Raw genomic sequence first — 21083 nt, forward strand, 5'->3', positions numbered from 1 at the left:
CAGTCACAGAGCAGTCTTCTGTATCACAGTATGTAATATAACCGCTCAGACACAGTCCCGTCACCATTTGTAATATAACTGTCTGGACCCAGAGCCGTCTCCTATACCAGAGTCTGTATTATAATCATTCGGAAACAGTCCTATCTTCTGTATCACAGTCTGTAATATAATCATCCAGAAATAGTCCCATCTCCTGTTTGACAGTCTGAATTTTAACTGTTCATAAACAGTCCCTTCTCCAGTATCACAGCCTGTAATATAACCATCCAGATCCAGTCCCATCCACTGTATCAGAGTCTGTAGTATAACCGTCCAGACACAGTCCAGTCTTGTGTATCACAGCCTGTAATATAACAGTCCAGACACAGTCCTGTCTCCTCTATCGCAGTCTGTAATATAACCATCCGGACAGAGAACAGTTTTCTGTATCACTGTCTGCAATATAAGCATCCAGACACAGTGCTGACTCCTGTATTACAGCCTGTAATATATACATCCAAACACAGTCCCCTCTCCTGCAGCACAGGCTGTCATATATCCTTCTAGCTATAGTCCCGTCTTCTGTATCACAGTCTGTAATATACGTGTCCAGACACAGACCGTCTTCTGTATCGCTGTTTGCAATATAAGCATCCAGACACAGGCCCGTCTCCTGTAAAACATCCTGTAATATATCCATCCAGACACAGTCCTGCCTCCTGTATCACAGTTTGTAATATATCCATCCAGACACTGTCCTGCCTTCTGTATCACAGTCTGTAATATAGTAACATAGAGCTAAATAAAATAAGAGCAGGACTAAGTCAGTTGGTCCTTCGAGCCTGCTCCGCCATTCATTATGATCATGGTTGATCCCCTATCTCAATGCCATACTCCCGCTCTCTCCCCATACCCCTTGATGCCTTTAGTGTCCAGAAATCAATTTCCTTCTTAAATATATTCAGTGACTTGCCCTCCACAGTGTTAGAGAATTCCACAGGTTCACCACCCTCTGAGTGAAGTTACTCCTCATCTCAGTCGTAAATGGCCGTATCCTTATGGGTGACCCCTTATTCTAGGCCCTCTAGCCAGAGGAAATATTATCCCTGTAACCAGTCCATCCCTGTCAGAATTTTATACGTTTCAATGAGATCTCCTCTCATTCTTCTAAACTCCAGTGAATACAGGCCGAGTTGGCCCAATCTCTCCTCATACAACAATCCTGCCGTCCCAGGAATCAGTCTGGTGAACCTTCACTGCACTCTCTATGGCAAATATATCCTTTCTTAGGTAAGGAGAGAAAAACTGCACACAGCACTCCTGGTGTGGTTTGACCAAGTCCTTGTACAACTGCAGTAAGACATCCTTGTTCCTGTACTCAAGTTCTTTTGCAATGAAGGCCAACATACCATTTGCCTTCTTAACTGCTTGCTGCACCTGCATGCTTGTTTTCAGTGACTGGTGTACAAGGATACCCAGGTCCCTTTGTACATCAACATTTCCCAATCTATCACCATTTAAATAATACTCTGCCATTTTTTTTTCCTACTGAAGTGGATAACTTCATACTTATTCGAGTTATACTGCATCTGCCATGTATTTGCCCACTCACTCAACCTGTCTAAATTGTTTTGTAGCCTTCTAATACCCTCTTCAATGGTCACATTCCCACCAAGTTTCGTGTCATCAGCAAATTTGGAAATATTACATTTGGTTCCCTCATCCAAATCACTGATATATATTCTGCATCTACCCTGTCTAGTCCTGTTAGGATTTTATAGGTTTCTATGAGATCCCCCCTCATTCTTCTGTACTCCAGCGAATATAATCCTAAACGACTCAATCTCTCCTCATATGTCAGTCCCGCCATCCCAGGAATCAGTCGGGTAAACCTTCGCTGCACTCCCTCTATAGCAAGTACATCCTTTCTCAGATAAGGAGACCAAAGCTGCACACAATATTCCAGGTGTGGTCTCACCAAGGCCCTGTACAATTGCAGCAAGACATCCCTGCTCCTGTACTCGAATCCTCTCGTTATTAAGGCCAACATACCATTTGCCTTCTTTACCGCCTGCTGCACCTGCATGCTTACCTTCAGCGACTGGGGTACGAGGACACCCAGGTCTCGTTGTACATTCTCCTCTCTCAATTTATAGCCATTCAGATAATAATCTGCCTTCCTGTTTTTGCTACCAAAGTGGATAATCTCACATTTATCCACTTTATACTGCACGTGCCATGCGTTTGCCCACTCACTCAGCTTGTCTAAATCACACTGAAGCATCTCTGTATCCTCCTCACAGCTCACCCTCCCACCCAGCTTTGTGTCATCTGCAAATTTGGAGATATTACATTTAGTTCCCTCATCTAAATCATTAATATATATTGTGAATAGCTGGGGTCCCAGCACAGATCCCTGCAGTACCCCACTAGTCACTGCCTGCCATTCGGAAAAAGACACGTTTATTCCTACTCTTTGTTTCCTGTCTGCCAACCAGTTTTCGATCCATCTCAATACACTACCCCCAATCCCATGTGCTTTAATTTTGCACGCCAATCTCTTTTGTGGGACTTTATCAGAAGCTTTCTGAAAATCCAAATACGCCATGTCCACAGATTCACCCTTATCTATTCTGCAAGTTACATCCTCAAAACACTCCAGTAGGTTTGTCAAACATAATTTCCCTTTCATAAATCCATGTTGACTTTGTCCAATCCCGCTGCTATTTTCTAAGTGTCCTGTTATCACATCCTTTATAATAGACTGTCGCATTTTCCTTACTACTGATGTTAGGCTAACCGGCTGTAATTCGCTGTTTTCACAGAATCACAGAATCACACAGTGCAGAAGAGGCCCTTCGGCCCATCGAGTCTGCACCGACACGTGAGAAACACCTGACCTACCTAACAAATCCCATTTACCAGCACTTGGCCCATAGCCTTGAATGTTATGATGTGCCAAGTGCTCATCCAGGTACTTTTTAAAGGATGTGAGACAACCCGCCTCCACCATCCTCCCAGGCAGCGCATTCCAGACTGTCACCATCATCTGGGTAAAAAAGTTTTTTCTCACATCCCCCCTAAACCTCCTGCCCCTCACCTTGAACTTATGTCACCTCTCAATTAAGGGGAACAGCTGCTCCCTATTCACCCTGTCCATGCCTCTCATAATCTTGTACACCTCAATCAGGTCGCCTCTCAGTCTTCTCTGCTCCAACGAAAACAACCAAAGTCTATCCAACCTCTTTTCATAACTTAAATGTTTCATCCCAGGCAACATCCTGGTGAATCTCCTCTGCACCCCCTCCATTGCAATCACATCCTTCCTATAATGTGGTGACCAGAACTGCACACAGTACTCCAGCTGTGGCCTCACCAAAGTTCTATACAACTCCAACATGACCTCCCTACTTTTGTAATCTATGCCTTGATTGATAAAGGCAAGTGTCCCGTATGCCTTTTTCACCACCCTACTAACATGCCCCTCCGCCTTCAGAGATCTATGGACACACACGCCAAGGTCCCCTTGTTCCTCAGAACTTCCTAGTGTCATGCCGTTCATTGAATACTTCCTTGTCAAATTACTCCTTCCAAAGTGTATCACCTCACACTTTTCAGGGTTAAATTCCACCTGCCACTTATCTGCCCATTTGACCATCCTGTCTCTCTCTTCCTGTAACTCTTTTCGAGTTAAAACAATTAACTAAATTAACAAAAACAAGGGATAAATCAGGCACAGCCCCTGAGTCAGGTCAGCTGTAAAACCAAGGACAAAGTTTAAAGGAAACTTACAAACATTAAACCAAAATGTGATTAAAGGGGTCAACAAACCACCCCAGTCCCCACGGCGCCCACTGGGCACGGAAGGCCTCGAGAGTGCCGGCAGACACCGCGTGCTCCCTCTCCAGGGACACCCGGCCGTGAACGTAGCCACGGAAGAGGGACAAACAATTGGGCAGGACTCCCCCCTCGATCGCCTGCTGCCTGGACCTGTTAATGGCCAACTTGGCCAGGCCCAGGAGCAGATTCACGAGGAGGTCCTCCTCCTTCCCGACCCCCTTCCGCACCGGGTGTCCGTAGATCAGGAGTGTGGGACTGAAGTGCAAACAAAACAGTAACAAAAGGTTTTTTAAATAATTAAAAAGGGAGTGCAGCCTACCACACCCTATGTAAACGTGGTCCACAGACTCCACAAGACCGCAAAAAGAGCAGGTGTCCTGGGAGTCCGTGAACCTACACATTCTTCGATTGTAGGGGACTGCTGCATGCAACACCCTCCAACCCAGGTCCCCGATAGAAAGCGGGAGGACACCTCTGTAGAGGGCCTCCCATCGGGGGCCTCCGCCGCCGGACGGCAACAAGGCACGCCAGGGCGTGTCCGGGCAGCGGACGAGGGCGAGAAAATGGAAGGTGTGCAGCAGCAGTCCGTACAGGAAACTCCTCCGCGCCGTGCCAAATGGCACGGAGGACATGTCCCCGAGGCGGCTCATATTATTGCGGGGCACCGGCACCCGAGGGAGGGTTCAGGGCTTGGGGCCAATGTGGAATTCCGTCCGAACAGGGGAACGTTCAGCCGGAAGACCACCGCGCATCTGGGCCACCTCAAGACCTAAAATGACATCGGGTCCGAGCACAACCGTCCTTAGGTCTTGGATGGCATCGGCTGCGATCTGGACACTCACTGACGTGCGACGTGCCAACTCCTGCGGGAGCATCCAGCCCAGTCCTCCGCCACCCAGCACATCCCCGATCCTGGTCACCCCGACAGCCACAGCCCTCCTCTCCGCCAGCCACTGAAAGGGACGGAGGGGCGGATTCCTGAGCAGCGGCTCTCTGACGATAGCCGCTACTCCTGACGGGGGAGAGCTGCGTCGCGAGGCGACCACGTCCCAGACTTTGATCAGGTCCTGGTAAAAGATGGGCAACGCCTGTAAGGAGCCACCGAGGCCCCTCTGCTCTATAAACAGGAGCTGCATGTCATAATTCAGGCCATGCACCTGGCGGAAGAAATACGTCGCCAGGGCACACCATCTCGGAGGAGGTTCGACGTAAAGGTATTGCTGCAGGGTCTGAAGACGGAAAGTCGCCACCTGTGTGCGTAGGCACACTAGCGCCTGACCGCCCTCCCTAAGCGGGAGACTCAGAACCTCAGCAGCGACCCAGTGCAATCTTTTGTCCCAGAAGAAGTCGACTAGCATTCTCTGGACTTTTGCGACAAAGTCCGGGGGAGGGGTCAAAGTGACCAGCCGATATCTTCCTGTAGCCCAAGACACTCAACCTCACTGTTAACTACTCGGCCAATCTTTGTGTCATCCGCAAACTTACTAATCCTACTCCCCACATAGTCATCTATTCCGTTTATATAAATGACAAATAATAGGGGACCCAGCACAGATCCCTGTGGTATGCCACTGGACACTGGCTTCCAGTCACTAAAGCAGCCTTCTGTCATCACCCTCTGTCTCCTACAACTAAGCCAATTTTGAATCCACCTTATCAAATTACCCTGTATCCCATGTGCATTTGCCTTCTTTATAAGTCTCCCATGTGGGACCTTGTCAAAGGCTTTGCTGAAATCCATGTAAACTACATCAACTGCACTACTCTCATCTACACATCTGGTCACCTCCTAAAAAAATTCAATCAAATTTGTTAGGCATGACCTCCCGCTGACAAAGCCATGCTGACTATCCCTGATCAAACCTTGCCTCTCCAAGTGGAGATAGATTCTCTCCTTCAGAATTTTCTCCAATAGTTTCCCAACCACTGACGTGAGACTCACTGGCCTGTAGTTCCCTGGCTTATCTCTACAACCCTTCTTAAGTAGCGGAACCACATTAGCTGTTCTCCAGTCCTCTGGCACCTCCCCCGTGGCCAGAGAGGAGTTAGAAATTTGGGTCAGAGCCCCTGCGATCTCCTCCCTTGCCTCCCTCAACAGTCTGGGACACCATTCATCCGTTTTCTCCCTCCCTCCTTTTTTTAAATAGCGGGGTTACATTTGCCACCCTCCAATCTGCCAGGACTGTTCCAGAATCAACAGGATTTTGGAAGATGAAAACCAACGCATCCACTATTTCCACAGCCACCTCCTTTAGTACCCTGGGATGTAGATTGTCAGGCCCTGGGGATTTATCGGCTTTCAGCCCCATTAATTTCTCCAGCACTATTGTTTTAGTAATACTAATTTCCTTCAATTCCTCCTGCTCACGAGACCCTTGGTTCTCTAGTATTTCTGGGAAGTTATTTGTGTCTTCCTACTTTTCTGCCTTTAATTCCTATCTTTGTTTCCCTCTCTGTGTCTCCCTGGTCAGGTTCCCATCCCCCTGCCAATCTAGTTTAAACTCTCCCCCACAGTACGAGCAAATACCCCTGCGAGGATATTGGTCCCAGTCCTGCTGGGGTGTGACCCACCCATCTTCCCCAGAATTGGTCCCAATTCCTCAGGAATCTAAATCCCGCCTTCCTACACCATCTCTCCAGCCACGCATTCATCTGGTCTATTCTCCTATTTCTGATCTCGCTAGCACGTAGCACTGGGAGTAATCCTGAGATTACTACCTTTGAGGTCCTGCTTTTTAATTTATTTGGTATATCCCCATATTCTGCTTTCAGGACCTCATCCTTCTTTTTACCTATGTTGTTGATACCGATATGGACCACAACCTCTGGCCAGTCACTTTCCCCCTTCAGAATGTCCTGCAGTTGCTCAGTGATATCCTTGACCCTGGCACCAGGGAGGCAACATACCTTCCTGGTGTCATGTCTGCGGCCACAGAAACATCTATCTGTTCCCCTAATGATAGAATCCCCTATCACTATTACTCTCCCACTCTTTTCCACCCCACTCTGTGCAGCTGAGCCACTTGTGGTGCCACAGACATGGCCCTTCCTGCATTCCCCTGAGAAACCATCTGCCCCAGCAGTATCCAAAAAGGAAAATTTGATGGAGAGGGAGAGGGAGATGGACCCAGGGAACTTATGCACAACCTGCCTAGTGTTTTTCTCTGTCTGGTGGTCACCCATTCCCTTTCTGCCTATGCAATCTTTACCTGCGGTGTGACAACTTCACTGTATGTACTATCCATGAAGATCATATCCTTGAGGATACTGGAAGTGTCCCTGATTTCCCACATCGCACAGGAGGAGCATTCCACTTGGCCGAGCCGCCTTGCCATGGCTTACCCTTAAATTACTCCCTTTACTCGTAATTCCTCTAGTTTAGAGAATATTAAGGACAGAAGAAATACTTACCAGGTCCATCACTCTTCTTACTGAGGAAAGGTAGAAAATGAAAGGATCACCTCCTTCTCTCTTCAGCAAACTCCCTCTCCCACCAAACTCCAACTGGAGCACTGTAATGCAGCCCAGAGCAGTACTCCATGCAGACAAAAGCAGCACTGTAAATGGCTTGCTTTTATGTTGTCTGAATCTAGCTTCTGAAATCCTGCTTAAACCAGAGCCTATATAATCCCTGTTTTAAAGCTAGATTAAAACTTACCTTCTCCCAACCCAAAGGGCAACTTTTAGTTAGTGGCTAAATTAAAGGAAGATCAGACTTTAGACAGAAATTAACCCTTTAAAGCCCATCTCTTACCAAACTCCAACTGAAGCACTCTAATGCAGCCCAAAGCAGCACTCTGCCTAGAAGCAGTTCTGTCTCCTGTATCACAGTCTGTAATATAACCATCCAGAACTGTCCCATCTCCTGTATCACAGCCTGTAATGCTGAAAAAAGAGACATGTCTAAGCTTATTGTCTTGCACCCATCAGGACACTCGCAAGAATACCAATATAAGGGTTAAAAAAACAATTTATGCCCTATACAAAGAGAGTGCTGATTGGTTGGCAAGCGGCGTTGCCATGGAGAATGCACCACTGATGGTGACTGACAGTTTGAATTGTTAAATTGTTTGAAATTTAAATCGGGCTGCTTGACCCTGATTGGTCAAGGCATTGCCCTTAGGAATGAGTCAGCGAATGGCTGTCACTTATTTTGTTTAGCTGATACAGACGCAATGTGTGTACTTGTTCTTTCTGTCTGCAAAGAGCAAGTCCTGTGTATGTAGCTTCCAGTACACGCAAATGCGCCACATTGTGAGCCTGACTGACAATCTTAGATTGGTTGTCAGTGTAATTCTTAGCACATTGAGGATTACTTAGCAATCCAGTCACGGAATCACATCTAACCTTGGACACTGTGTTTTGAGTTTTGCAAGCACGGACTGTATGGGAACAGAAACAAAAACAGAAACAGAAATACCTGGAAAAACTCAGCAGGTCTGGCAGCATCGGCGGAGAAGAGCACAGTTGACGTTTCGAGTCCTCATGACCCTTCAACAGTTCTGTTTGTTTTGGATTTCCAGCATCCGCAGTTCTTTGCTTTTATCTCTGGTTGGGAACAGTCTGTACTCTGTTGCGAACGGCGGCTGGGACATGCTGTTTGGTACGATCTGCTAGTCTACATCACACTGGCACTGAAATTCATATACCACATTTCTCATTTGTGTGTTAGGCAGAATGTCTTTTTAGCTCGACGGCAGCATCCTGTTAGTCGCGAATACCACTCATGGCAGCGTGAAACAGCTTGAGACCCCTTGCCCTTGCAGAGTAATCTGAGGTAGACTGGGCACTTCTCAGGGCTGAAAGTGACAGCCTTAGGCCCATTCATGAGTTTGCGTGATATACAGCACGAAATGATCTGATCAGGGTAACTATTATCCTGCTGGATGCCTTTGATGTGCCCTATTTCAGCATCAAACTTGCATGGGGAGCAAATTGCTTAGGCCCCATTTACACAGTACCCTTTCCTCCATAACACTCCCTGTTTGTAGACAGAATGATTGGAGGCAGAAAACTGAAATAATAATTAACCCTTAGCGACTATAATGGATAAATGTGAGCAAACGCTACACTGCCTCTTCCCTGCCTCCAGTCCAATGATTGGTTTAGTTTCATTCACTCCCCACCTGAATTGCTGTCAATAAAACGATTGGACCTGAAGGTCATACTGCTTGTGATGTTTTTAATCTCAGCGAGCGTGCAATCGTGAGCTGTGTGAACAGTGCAATGATCACTTTGGTCGACAAGATCGAACGAACCATTAGGAATTTATCTGAAACTTTGGTTTCCACCTTCTAGTCGGTCACCAAAAAGTGGATCGGGCAAATTGTACATTGCATCACCCACTTCACATCGCCTGGGCCCAGCGAAGGCAAATGTGAGCTGGGGGAGGAGAGGAGGGGGGGGAAGGGAGGGAGGGAAGGGGGGGGAAAGTGGGGGAAGGGAGGGGGGGAAGGGGGGGAAGGTGGGGAAGGGAGGGGAGGAAGGGAGGGAGGGGGAGGCGGGAGGGGGAGGGAAAGGGAGAGGGGGTGGGGGGAGGGAGTGGGAGGAAGAGGAGGGGAGGCACGTGGAGGGGAGGGGAGGCTGGTGGTGAGGAGGGAAAGCAGGTGGAGGGAGGGGAGGCAGGTGGAGGGGAAGGAGAGGAGGCAGCAGAGGGGAGCATCCTCACTCTCTGGGGAGGAGAGGGAGAGGAGGAGAAGGGCGGAAGGGAGCAAGGGGTAGCAAAGTGAATGGGAGGAAAGGGGAGGGAGAGGGAGGGGGAGGGGAAAAGTGGAGGGAGCGGGAGGCGAAAAGTGGAAGGAGGGGGAGGGGAAACATGGAGGGAGGGGAGGGGAAATGTGGAGGGAGGGGGAGGGGAAACGTGGAGGCGGGGAATGGGGGAGTGGAGGGGGTGGTGGGAGAGTGAGGAGGCGGGGCGGGGGGAGAGTGAGGGGACGGGGAGGGGCGGGGGAGAGTGAGGATGTGGGGCTGGGAGAGAGTGAGGGCGCGGGGAGGGGAGGGGGGAGAGTGAGGGGGCGGTGAGGGGCGGGGGGAGAGTGAGGATGCGGGGTGGGATGGGGGAGAGTGAGGGTGCGGGGGGAGAGTGAGGATGTGGGGCGGGGAGGGGCGGGGGGCGAGTAAGGATGCAGGGCGGGCGGGGCGGAGGGAGAGTGAGGGGGCCGGGAGGGGCGGGGGAGACTGAGGGGGGAGGGGCGGGGGGGGAGTGAGGGGGCGGGTAGGGGCAGGGGAGAGTGAGGATGCGGGGCGGGGCAGGGGAGAGTGAGGGGGCGGGGAGGGGTGGGGGAGAGTGAGGGGGCGGGGCGGGGGGAGTGTGAGGATGTGGGGCGGGGGGAGAGTGAGGATGCAGGACGGGGCGGGGCGAGAGTGAGGGGGCGGGGGGAGAGTGAGGATGCTGGGCGAGGAGGGATGAGAGTGAGGGGGCGGGGTGGGGGGAGAGTGAGGATGCAGGGCGGGGAGGGGCGAGAGTGAGGGGGCGGGGAGGGGTGGGGGAGAGTGAGTGGGCGGGGAGGGGTGGGGGAGATTGAGGGGGCGGGGCAGGGGAGAGTGAGGTAGCGGGGTGGGGCGGGGGGGAGAGTGAGGATGCGGGGCGGGGCGAGAGTGAGGGGGCGGGGGGAGAGTGAGGATGCGGGGCGGGGAGGGGCGAGAGTGAGTGGGCGGGGGGAGAGTGAGGATGCTGGGCGGGGAGGGGCGAGAGTGAGTGGGCGGGGGGAGAGTGAAGGGGCGGGGGAGAGTGAGGGGGCAGGGCGAGAGTGAGGGGGCGGGGGGAGAGTGAGGATGCGGGGCGGGGAGGGTCGAGAGTGAGGGGGCGGGGCGGGGGAGAGTGAGGGGGCGGGGTGGGGTGGGGAGAGTGAAGGGGCAGGGAGAGTGAGGGGGCGGGGTGGGGAGAGTGAGGATGCGGGGTGGGGAGGGGTGAGAGTGAGGGGCGGGGCGGGGGGAGAGTGAGGGGGCGGGGTGGGGCTGGGCGGGGGAGTGTGAGGGGGCGGGGCGGGGGGAGAGTGAGGATTCGGGGCGGGGCTAGAGTGAGGGGGCGGGGGGGAGAGTGAGGGAGCGGGGGGAGAGTGAGGGGGCGGGGGGAGAGTGAGGGGGCGGGGCAGGGGGGAGAGTGAGGGGGCGGGGTGAGAGTGAGGAGGCGGGGGGGAGAGTGAGGGGGCGGGGCGGGGGGGAGAGTGAGGGTTCGGGACGAGAGTGAGGATTCGGGGCGAGAGTGAGGGGCGGGGCGAGAGTGAGGACGCGGGGCGGGAGGGAGAGGGGGCGGGGTGGGGGAGAGGGGGCGGGGCGGGGGAGAGGGGGCGGGGGGGCGGGGCGGGGCGAGAGTGAGGAGGCGGGGCGGGATGGAGTGGGGGTGGGGGGAGGGAGAGGGGGTGAGGGGAGGGAGAGGGGGCAGGGCGGGGGGGAGAGTGAGGATTCGGGGCGAGAGTGAGGAGGCGGGGTGGGGGAGAGGGGGCGGGGCGGGGGAGAGGGGGCGGGGCGGGGGAGAGGGGGCGGGGCGAGAGTGAGGAGGCGGGGCGGGATGGAATGGGGGTGGGGGGAGGGAGAGGGGGCGGGGCGGGGGAGAGGGGGCGGGGGGGGCGGGGCGGGGCGAGAGTGAGGAGGCGGGGCGGGATGGAGTGGGGGTGGGTGGAGGGAGAGGGGGCGGGGCGGGGGAGAGGGGGCGGGGGGGGCGGGGCGGGGCGAGAGTGAGGAGGCGGGGCGGGATGGAGTGGGGGTGGGGGGAGGGAGAGGGGGCAGGGCGGGGGGGAGAGTGAGGATTCGGGGCGAGAGTGAGGAGGCGGGGCGGGGGAGAGAGTGAGGGGGCGGGGCGAGAGTGAGGGGGTGGGGGAGAGAGTGAGGAGGCGGGGCGAGAGTGAGGGGGTGGGGGAGAGAGTGAGGAGGCGGGGCGAGAGTGAGGGGGCGGGCTTTGCTGCTGTCTGTTTGCGGCTGTGATGGCGGCGGCGGCGCTCCTGTCTGAAGGTGTTGTCTCTCACACAGAGTGAGGCCCCGGCACAGCCGCTGTACAGGATGGGTGGACAGCAAGAAGAAGAACCGAGTGTCCGCTTGTTCCGGGAGTACCTGCGAATCAGAACCGTTCACCCTCAGCCAGACTATGGTAAGGTGGCTGTGCTGCTGTGAGTGGTGCAGACTGGGCCTCTGTACAATGCGCTGATTATCACAGACTCAGGCACCTCCTGCGTTATGTATCTTCATCTTGTGGCTACTCTCACACACCAGCTTAGATCCAAATGTTTCTCTTTTTATTGCTGGCTTTGTTTCTGTTGCTCAAGGCGAGGAGAATTTAGAGTTGGATAAAGAAATCTTCTATTGTTAGCGCCCAGTGCTAGTTCCACACAGTCCCAGGATATGTAGAGAGCACAGGCAGGTCAGAGTCAACAGCCTTTCACTCTGCAACAGTGGCCAAAATATGTGATATTTTTCAACACCAGCCATCTACCAGGAGTGAGCTTGCAGGTTGGTGGGGAATTTAGTGAGGGCTTTCTGCCTATTCACGTTAGCATCTGTCCAAGGGGTTTCTTTCTTGTAGGACCCTCAGAGCAAACAGAGTCTTTCACCTGATCAGTCCCGACCTCAGTAGTAGCATTCTGTCCTCTAGATCCCAGAGCCCAGACTGACAGTACTGAATGTACATGCTTGAGATGTTAGGCTGAGACCCCATCTGCCTTGACAACTGGTCATGCAAGATCCTGTGGGACTCTTTGAAGAAGAGTTGGGGAGTTCTATTCCGGCCAATATTTAACCCTGGCCCAACACCATCAAATATGAGAAAATGTTGGAAATCCTCAGCTAGTGTTTCACAGCACCTGTGAGAGAAAAAAAAATAGAGTTTCATCAAAAACAGTATAGATTTGTTTATCTCAGGGTTGCTCTCCTTAGAGAAGAGAAGGTTGAGAGGAGATTTGATAGAGGCTTTCAAAATCATGACTGGTCTGGTCAGAGTAGATAGGGAGAAACTATTCCCATTGGCAGAAGGTTCGAGAACCAGAGGACAGTGATTTAAGGTAATCAGTAAAAAAGCCAGAGGCACCATGAGGAAGAGCTTTTTCATGCAGCAAGTGGTTAGGATCTGGTATGCACTGCCTGAAAGTGTGGTGGCAACAGGACCAATCATGGTTTTCAAAAGAGAGTTGGATTATTATCTGAAGAGAAATAAATTGAAGGGCTGCAGGAAAAAGGCGGGGGAATTGGACAAGGTGTTTCTCCAGCAGAGAACTAGCACACACGATGGGCTGAATGGGCTCCTGTGCTGTAACTGTTGGATGATTCTGTAAATCATCTGTTCCATTTGCCTGCAAAGTGCCTTTGTGTAGCTGAGGATGTGAAAAACACAATAAAAATGCAAATTCTTCCCCCCACTTTCCTTGAACCTGATAGGTAATGTAATATAGCAAGACACAGATCAGTATATGCACCTACTAGGAGCATAGGAAATGTACTCAATAACTGAACTTCCACAGCCCTCTGGATTAGAGAATTCCAAAGATTCACCACCCTCTGAGTGAAGAAATTCTTCCTCATCTCAGTTATAAATGGCCTATTCAGAGAGTGTGGTCCCTGGTTCTAGACTCCCCAACCAGTGGAACATCCTTCCTGCATCTACTCTGTCGAACCATGTAAGACCATAAGCTACGTCTGTGGAGTGTAGTGGTTATGTCAGTGGACTAATAATTTAGAGAATGTGTGTTCAAATCCCACCAGTTTGAGATTTTTTAAATTCAGATTTAAAACCTGGGGTTGGTGTCGGTAAAGAGACCATGGAGCTGTTGGCTTGTCATAAAAACCTAACTAGGTTCATTAATGCCCTTCAGGGGAGAAATCCTCCTGTCCTTACCCGGCCTGGCCTGTATCTGACTGTAGTCCCACACCAACATGGTTGACTCCAAACTGCCCTCTGAAGTTGATGGACAAGCTACTCAGTTGTGTAGAAGACATCCCACCACCATCTGGGTAACTAGGAATGGGCCATAAATGCCAGCCACGGCCTGAAAATGTTTTAAAGAAAGATAAAATGGATTCTTTCTCAGATTATTAACCATTTCTACGTGTAAGCTAAAAAGATATAGACAGGTAGTATTGGTTGTCACTTGTCTGTTGCTCTCGATTGGAACAACTATTCAGATTAACAACAGAAAATGCTGGGAATACCAGCAGGTCATGCAGCATTCCGTGAGAGAAAAAGAGTTAAATGCTTCAGGTCGATGAACTGGGAGCTTTGGGACATCCATGTGGTGGGTATAATCCCAAAACTGTTGGAGATTTAACTTTTATCAGCAAGGCACAGAGGGATTGGGGGAGAGTAAAAGAGGAAGGTAGGAAAAGAGGGCAAGACAGGAGGGGGTGATAAATGGACAAGAAGAGAGAGAATAAATGAGTCAAGCAGTGATGTAAACAATTACAGCAGAATAGCAGAGAGAAGGGAATCATGGAAAATCAGCCTCAGAGACTAAGGCTCCTGTGACCTGGGAAGAAAGGCAAGTGAGCCTTGGGGTGCATTGCTGTCCATGTACTGATAGGGGATCCCCATCCCAGTCACGATGGGCCAAATGGCCTCCTTTGGCATTGTTAAAGTTATGTGATTCTGTGATATCAGCCATCTCACCGATAGGGGATCCCATCCCAACATCCGTTTGTGGGAGCATTTGTCTGTTTTCACTCCCTCACAGTGTCCTGGCCCTCTCCCTTGTTATTCAATCATCCCCACCCCCAATTCCCTTAGAATAACAAGGGAGAGGGTTAGGACACAGGGAGAGAGTGTGGATAACAAGGGAGAGGGTCAGGACTCTGGGAGCGTAAGTAACAAGGGAGGATTCAGACATTGGGGGAGAATGAATGACAAGGGAGAGGGTTTGGACACAGGGAGAAGGTTTGGACACTGGGAGAGAGTGAATAACACAGGAGAGGGTCAGGAAACTGGGAGAGAGTGAATGACTAGGGAGAGAGTTTGGACACTGGGAGAGAGTGAAAAACACGGGAGAGGGTTTGGACACTGGGAGAGAGTGAATGACACAGGAGAGGGCCAGGAAACAGGGAGAGAGTGAATAACATGGGAGAGGGTCAGGAAACTGGTAGAGAGTGAGTGACATGGGACAGGGTTTGGACACTGGGAGAGAGTGAATGACACGGGAGAGGGTCAGGAAACTGGGAGAGAGTGAATGACAAGGGAGAGGGTCAGGAAACTGGGAGAGAGTGAATGACACGGGAGCAGGTTTGGACACTGGGAGAGAGAGTGTAACAGACAGAAGCAGATGCTCCCACAAACTTTATGGAAACGTTGGCATTGGATCAAGAGATGATAGACTTTATACACTTGATCCCCACGAGAGATGAGGAGGAATTTTTTCCATTTAGAGGGTTGTCGGGACATGGTACCCATGACTTGGAAAAGTGGTGGGAGCTGATTGCATAAGTAATGTAAAATGGAGTTGGACAAATGCTCGAAGGTGAGGAACCTTCAGGGTTACAGATAAAAGCAGGGATATGGGATGAAGCTTTTTCAGCGAACTGCCACAGGCCCGTTAGAGCTCTGAACAGATTGGTCTCTGTGCTGTAATTTCTACAATTCTAATTCTAATCAGTATGTAACTTCTGAAGGATTGAGAGTTCAATAACAACTGGACATTGTTAATTGGCCAGTGCTTATATAATTCATGTAATTGTAGTTAAAACCGCTCACTCAGTTTGGAGCCCAAACTAATTTCAAAGATTTTCGTATTTCCAGCTCCTGTAATAACTAGGAAGCAAGCAAAGGTACAGTGAACCCTGGCGATTCTGAATTCTTTGGCTACAGGATCTCTGCAAGGGCAGGTAGCCGCAAGGCTGAACTTGGGGCATAGCAACAGAAGTGAGCCATTCAGCCATCAAGCCAGTTCAGTTAGACCATGTCTGATCTGTACCTTAACTCTGTCTACTTGGTTCTGTTACCACCCAGACACTTACCTAACAAAAACCTATCAATTTCACACTTTAAATTTTCAATTGATCCCCCAACCAGCAGCTTTTTGGGCAAGGTGGCGGGGCTACTGGTTGTGATGAATGGGAGAAGAGTTTCATATTTCCACTGCCCATTGTACAAAGAAATGCTTCCTGATTTCATGGTCTAGCTCTAACTTTCAGGTTATAACCATTGCTCTGGATTCCCCCCTTTAGAGACAATATATAATATAACACAATACATAATAGTCAGGATGCTGGCACCATGCCAGTAATTAGCTGTAAAATCACTGCCCTCTTTCTATATCTGTAAACTGTGGGAAATGCAGTCATCAGCGCCAGAGCCAGTTAATCATTGGCTCCTGCAGTTTTGCAAGTGTCGGAACCAAGGAGCCTGGCATTGAAGATTTGCTGTTTTGCACCTTTTTTTTTTCTGTTAGCAAACTCCAAGTCCATTAATATGGTTAAGGGGAATGAGTTACTTGCAATGCTGAGAGATGCGCTGCTTTTCTTGTTGTTTGCCCCTTTCCCCTTTTTGAAATGGTACCTCATGCCGTGGTTGCAGTTCTCTGTTGCTCAGTGTCCTCTGCCACATCTGTGTGGCAGCTGTAGGAACAGGAGGAGACAGTTTAGCCCCTCAAGTCTGCTCTGCTATTCAGTGGGATCATGGCTGATCCTAACTCCATATACGCACCTTTGCCCCACATCTCTTTAATATCTTTGCCTAACAAAACTCTAGCAACAAAATTAACAACTGATCTAGCATCAATTGTTGTTTGTGGAAGAGAGTTCCAACTTCTACCACCCTTTGTGTGAAGAAGTGTTTCCTAATTTCACACCTGAAAGGTCTGGCGCTCATTTTAGATTCTGCCCCGCAAGTCCTAGACTCCCTAACCACCAGAAGTAGTTTCTTCCAATCTACCTGTAGGAATTATGGTTTTATTTAGTGTGTTATGGCTCAACCGATGGTAAATGCTGAGTTCTTCAAATCCCAAAGGGAAACTTGAAACAACTGCCACAACTTGTTTTGCAATTTGTATAAATTTCGAGATACGTGCCTTGAATTCAGTAATAATGGAAGGAACATATATTTTTATTTTCTTGGACTGTTGTAAAGAACATATCTTTTTATTTTCTTGGACTGTGACTTTAAAATTGGACTGTGGTTTTAAAACCTACCATGACTGCAGTTGATAGACATGTGCACCGGAACGGAATATACAATGTTGCTATCTCCTGAAACAGTGTGTGCCAAGTTGGACAAAATGGTGCTGGAAACTCTTTCGAGTTATCAACAGTCACAGATTGCAACTCTTTCGAGTACAATCACAGTTCTTGGTTTCCGGGAGTGGGACATGAACCCAAAACCCATGGTGCTGGAAAGGGGAACTGCCTATCAACAACAGTTTAATTGGCTCCTGATCAGGTGATCAAGGTTTTGTGTAATAGCTGTGAGCAGAGAGACCCTAGCCTGCAAAGAGAACACACCTAAAATCTCTCTCTCCTGTGTGTGTAAGATTCTAGTAAATTGACAAGGCTAGCTAGCTGGCTTTATCTTCATATCTCTGTAACCTGCTGTCTCTTTGAAGAAACCTCTGTCAAGACGAAAAGGGGAAAATCACCAGCAGAGACATTGAAAAGCAAGTTTTCAACCATTGAACCACAGACTGAAAGGCTGGGAGACTGCCTCGTGTCATCAACAACCAGCTGCAAGAAATTTGGGAAGACGTCAGTCAAAATCAACTCATCCAATCCTGTACTCTGGATTGGTGCCATTGAACTGTTTTATCTCGCCCTTAAAATCCATGTTTTGTATGTCTTATGTGTGTGTGTTTGTGTATAGGGGTTGAGAAGGGGTAGAGTTTAAGTTGCAGAGTTAAAAGTTAGCAGTTCACATTTCTTTCTTTTGCCACTGGTTAAGGATGATTTGGTTAATAAACAGTTATTTATTTATTAAGTTTACAAACCAGATGCTCGTATTCTGTTAACCTAAATTAAACAGGTAGAATTGGGGCAATCTGGTGGTCTAATCAAGCTTTTCACATTTGTCTTGGCTCAGGGAGCAGTGGGGGCTTGATATTACAGTGCACTATCCCCAGTGAGTCGTGACAGTAATAAGACCAACAAGTCTCATATGTTTTTACAAAATTAGATTAAACATTTATTAATAGAAATGATTTTAAGCACACGTACAAATTACTACTATGATAGCTTCTACATCCCCTTCTTAATCTGACTCCCAGTTATACTTTCGTTAAGGCAACAGTAAAACACACAGATTTTAAAAGACCCAGGCAAGGTGACACACAATACCCTGAACCGGTCAAGTTCAAAGTGAGCTTTCTTAACTTCAGTTCTGTGAAAACAGCAGCTTGAGGCATAGATGCTGAAGGCTTTTCACTTGTTAGACCTTAAAATGCCTACCCTTACACACAGCCTTCGCTCCTTTATACATATTTTCCCCTTTGAATGCAAATTCCCATTGTTTCACCATGACTTTGGACTTGACCTGATAACAAAAATCTCTCAAAACACTTAAGTTTTACCAGTAATCTTTGGGAAAAATAAACACACGTTTCTAAACTTCGCCTGGCTAGGTGACACATTCATCCCTCCATTAAAAACAATCTGGTCTGGTTTATTTAACAATGCAAATGTCCCTTTTCACCTTACTTTCTAAACCTCCCCCATGTTTACCATATTTACATCAAAGCCTTCAGACCAGCTGCCTTTAATCCAATTAAGTCTCACACACACAGACACACAAAGACACAGATACTAGTATTTTATGATAAATTCCAATAACATTGAGAATTATTATATCTTCCTGCCAGTGAACACTGACAAGCACCCCATTCCAAAAATCGAAGACCTGTATACCAAGCTGGCAGGAGGGACAATGTACACAAAGGTTGACATGAGTCATGTTCATCAACAACTAGAGTTGGATAATTCCTCCTGGGAATTTGTCACAATTAATGCCCACAAAGTGTTGTACCAATATACACAATTGCATTTTGGTATCTCCTCCGTTTGTGCCATGTTTCAGAGAACAATGGAAAGCTTACTGCAGGGACTGACCCAGGTTGTAGTCTAGTTAGACAATGTATTGGTGACTGGATTCACTGAAAAAGAGCATTTGGCAAACTTAGGAGAAGTTTTAAAACGTTTCTTGCAAGCTGGAGTGCGTTTAATACAAAAAGATAAGTGCACGTTCCTAGCGAGGGAGGTAATCTATTTGGGTCACAGGACCTCCACCCAGATGAGGAGAAAGTGAGAGCCATAAGAGAGGCACCTGCGCCAAAGAACGCCTCAGAGCTCAAATCATTCCTAGGAATGATCAGATATTATGGGCGATTTTTAACTAATTTGTCTACAGTGCTGGTCCCCCTTCATTCTCTACTCAAAAAGAACCAATGTTGGTCTTGGGAGGTGCCCCAGAAAGAAGCTTTCATAAAGATGAAACAGTTGTTGCACTCGTCCAATCTATTAGTACATTATGACCAGATGAAAGAATTGGTGATGCATCCCCCTACGGAGTGGGGACAGTGCTCTCTCACCGGATGGACGACGGCACAGAATGGCCAATAGGTTACGTATCAAGAACTCTCACCACAGCGGAAAGGGATATTCGCAGATGGAAAAAGGCGGCTTGTCCATCATCTTTGGTGTCAAGAAATTTCACCAGTATGTATACGGCCGCCATTTTACAATCGTTTCACACCACAAACCATTGTTAGGATTGTTTAGTGAGGACAAGGCTATACCACCCATAGCCTCAGCAAGAATACAACGATGGACTTTAATCCTGGCAGCGTATGAATACATTTTCATATGTAGGCCTGGTAATCAAATCGCAAACACCAATGTCTTTAGCCATTTGCCTTTACAAGACAATGATGAGCACTTTCCAGTTCCACAGAAACTTAGTTTACTGTTAAATTTCTTAGATTCCCCACTGTTATGTGCTCGACAGATCAGAGACTGGACAAGTCGGGACCCAGTCCTATCTCAAATACGAGAACAAGTGCTACAAGGTTGGTCACAGGAGCCCGTATCTGATTAAATGAAATTGTACTTCTAAATAAGACATGAAATAACCAGCCAGGATGGCATCTTATTGTGGGGAGCACGACTGATAGTTCCTCCAAAGGGAAGGGAGCCACTTTTGATTGAACTATACACAAGGCGCATCCAGGAATTTCACGACTGAAGACCATAGCATGCAACTATCTATGGTGGCCTGGGATGGATGGTGAAATAGAGAGTTTAGTAAAGCACTGTGTGCAATGTCAGCAAGTGCAAAAGTTGCCAGTGACAGCTCCATTACACCCATGGGAGTGGCCAGGTAGACGCTGGGTGTGGTTGCGCATTGACTATGTTGGACCTTTCCTGGGAACAATGTTTCTGCTCATTGTCGATGCCCATTCAAATTGGTTGGACGTGTATGAGATGAAGTCACCAATGTCGACCGCAGCAATTGAGAAACCACGTTAGAGTTTTGCCATTCATGGACTACCAGAAGTAGTCGTTTCTGATAAAGGCACGGCATTTATGTGTGCTGAGTTTCAATAGTTTTTCAGCCTCAACAGTATCATTCATGTGAAAACTGCGCCGTACCACCCTTCCTCAAATGGACTGGCTGAAAGGGCATTTCAAATGTTCAAGGCAGTCATGAGAAAGCTAACTGGCGATTCCTTGTTAACCAAGCTAGCACGCTTACTTTTTCATTACAGGACTACCCCTCACACAACAGGTGTCACACCTGTGGAGTTATTGTTGAAACGCTGTCTCAGGACGAGATTGAACTTAATAATGCTGAATTTAGAGGGGAAGGTGGAAAGGAGTCAGGGAAGCCAGAAAACTAGAGACGATTGGCATAGGCGCGAGAGGAAATTTACAGTGGGAGAGCCGGTATATGTGAAGAACTTCGGGGAAGGACCAAAGCGGTTACCGGGTGACTGGATCTTTCTTACCACACGAAGGTGGAACGCCGGATCATCTGTAAAAATGTGGACCATTTCAGGAAGAGAGAGACAAATCACCAAGATATGGTTCCACCAGTGATCATGTGGGTCTGTGTTTCCTGTTGAGGATACTCAACCCAGGACTGACATGTCTGATGTTCCTGTAAGAGTTGAGGATACAGAACTGTAAGTGCCCAGCAAAGCACCTGGTGTTCAGGCAACTCCAGAAAAGGAGATTCCTGACAAAGAATCTGAAGTTGTGGAGCTGGGACGTTCCACACGTACTAGGAAACCACCTGAAAGACTTAACTTGTAAATTCCTTACCCAGTGTAAACGTTATGTTATCTTGAAAAATATGTATTTGTAAATATATG

General features: G+C 49.0%; 1 protein-coding gene across 1 annotated transcript in view; it reads left to right on the top strand.

Annotated features, from left to right (window-relative positions):
- Positions 1–11703: 11703 nt before the first annotated feature.
- Positions 11704–21083, top strand: part of LOC144681834 (aminoacylase-1-like) — a 47482-nt gene continuing 38102 nt past the window's right edge. The window contains exon 1 of the mRNA XM_078543861.1: positions 11704–11905. Coding sequence (XP_078399987.1) covers positions 11818–11905 — 88 coding nt within the window. The 5' untranslated portion in view covers positions 11704–11817. The remainder of the gene's footprint in view (positions 11906–21083) is intronic.

This window comes from Cetorhinus maximus, chromosome 6 (assembly GCF_964194155.1).
Source record: "Cetorhinus maximus chromosome 6, sCetMax3.hap1.1, whole genome shotgun sequence".
NCBI lineage: Eukaryota > Metazoa > Chordata > Chondrichthyes > Lamniformes > Cetorhinidae > Cetorhinus > Cetorhinus maximus.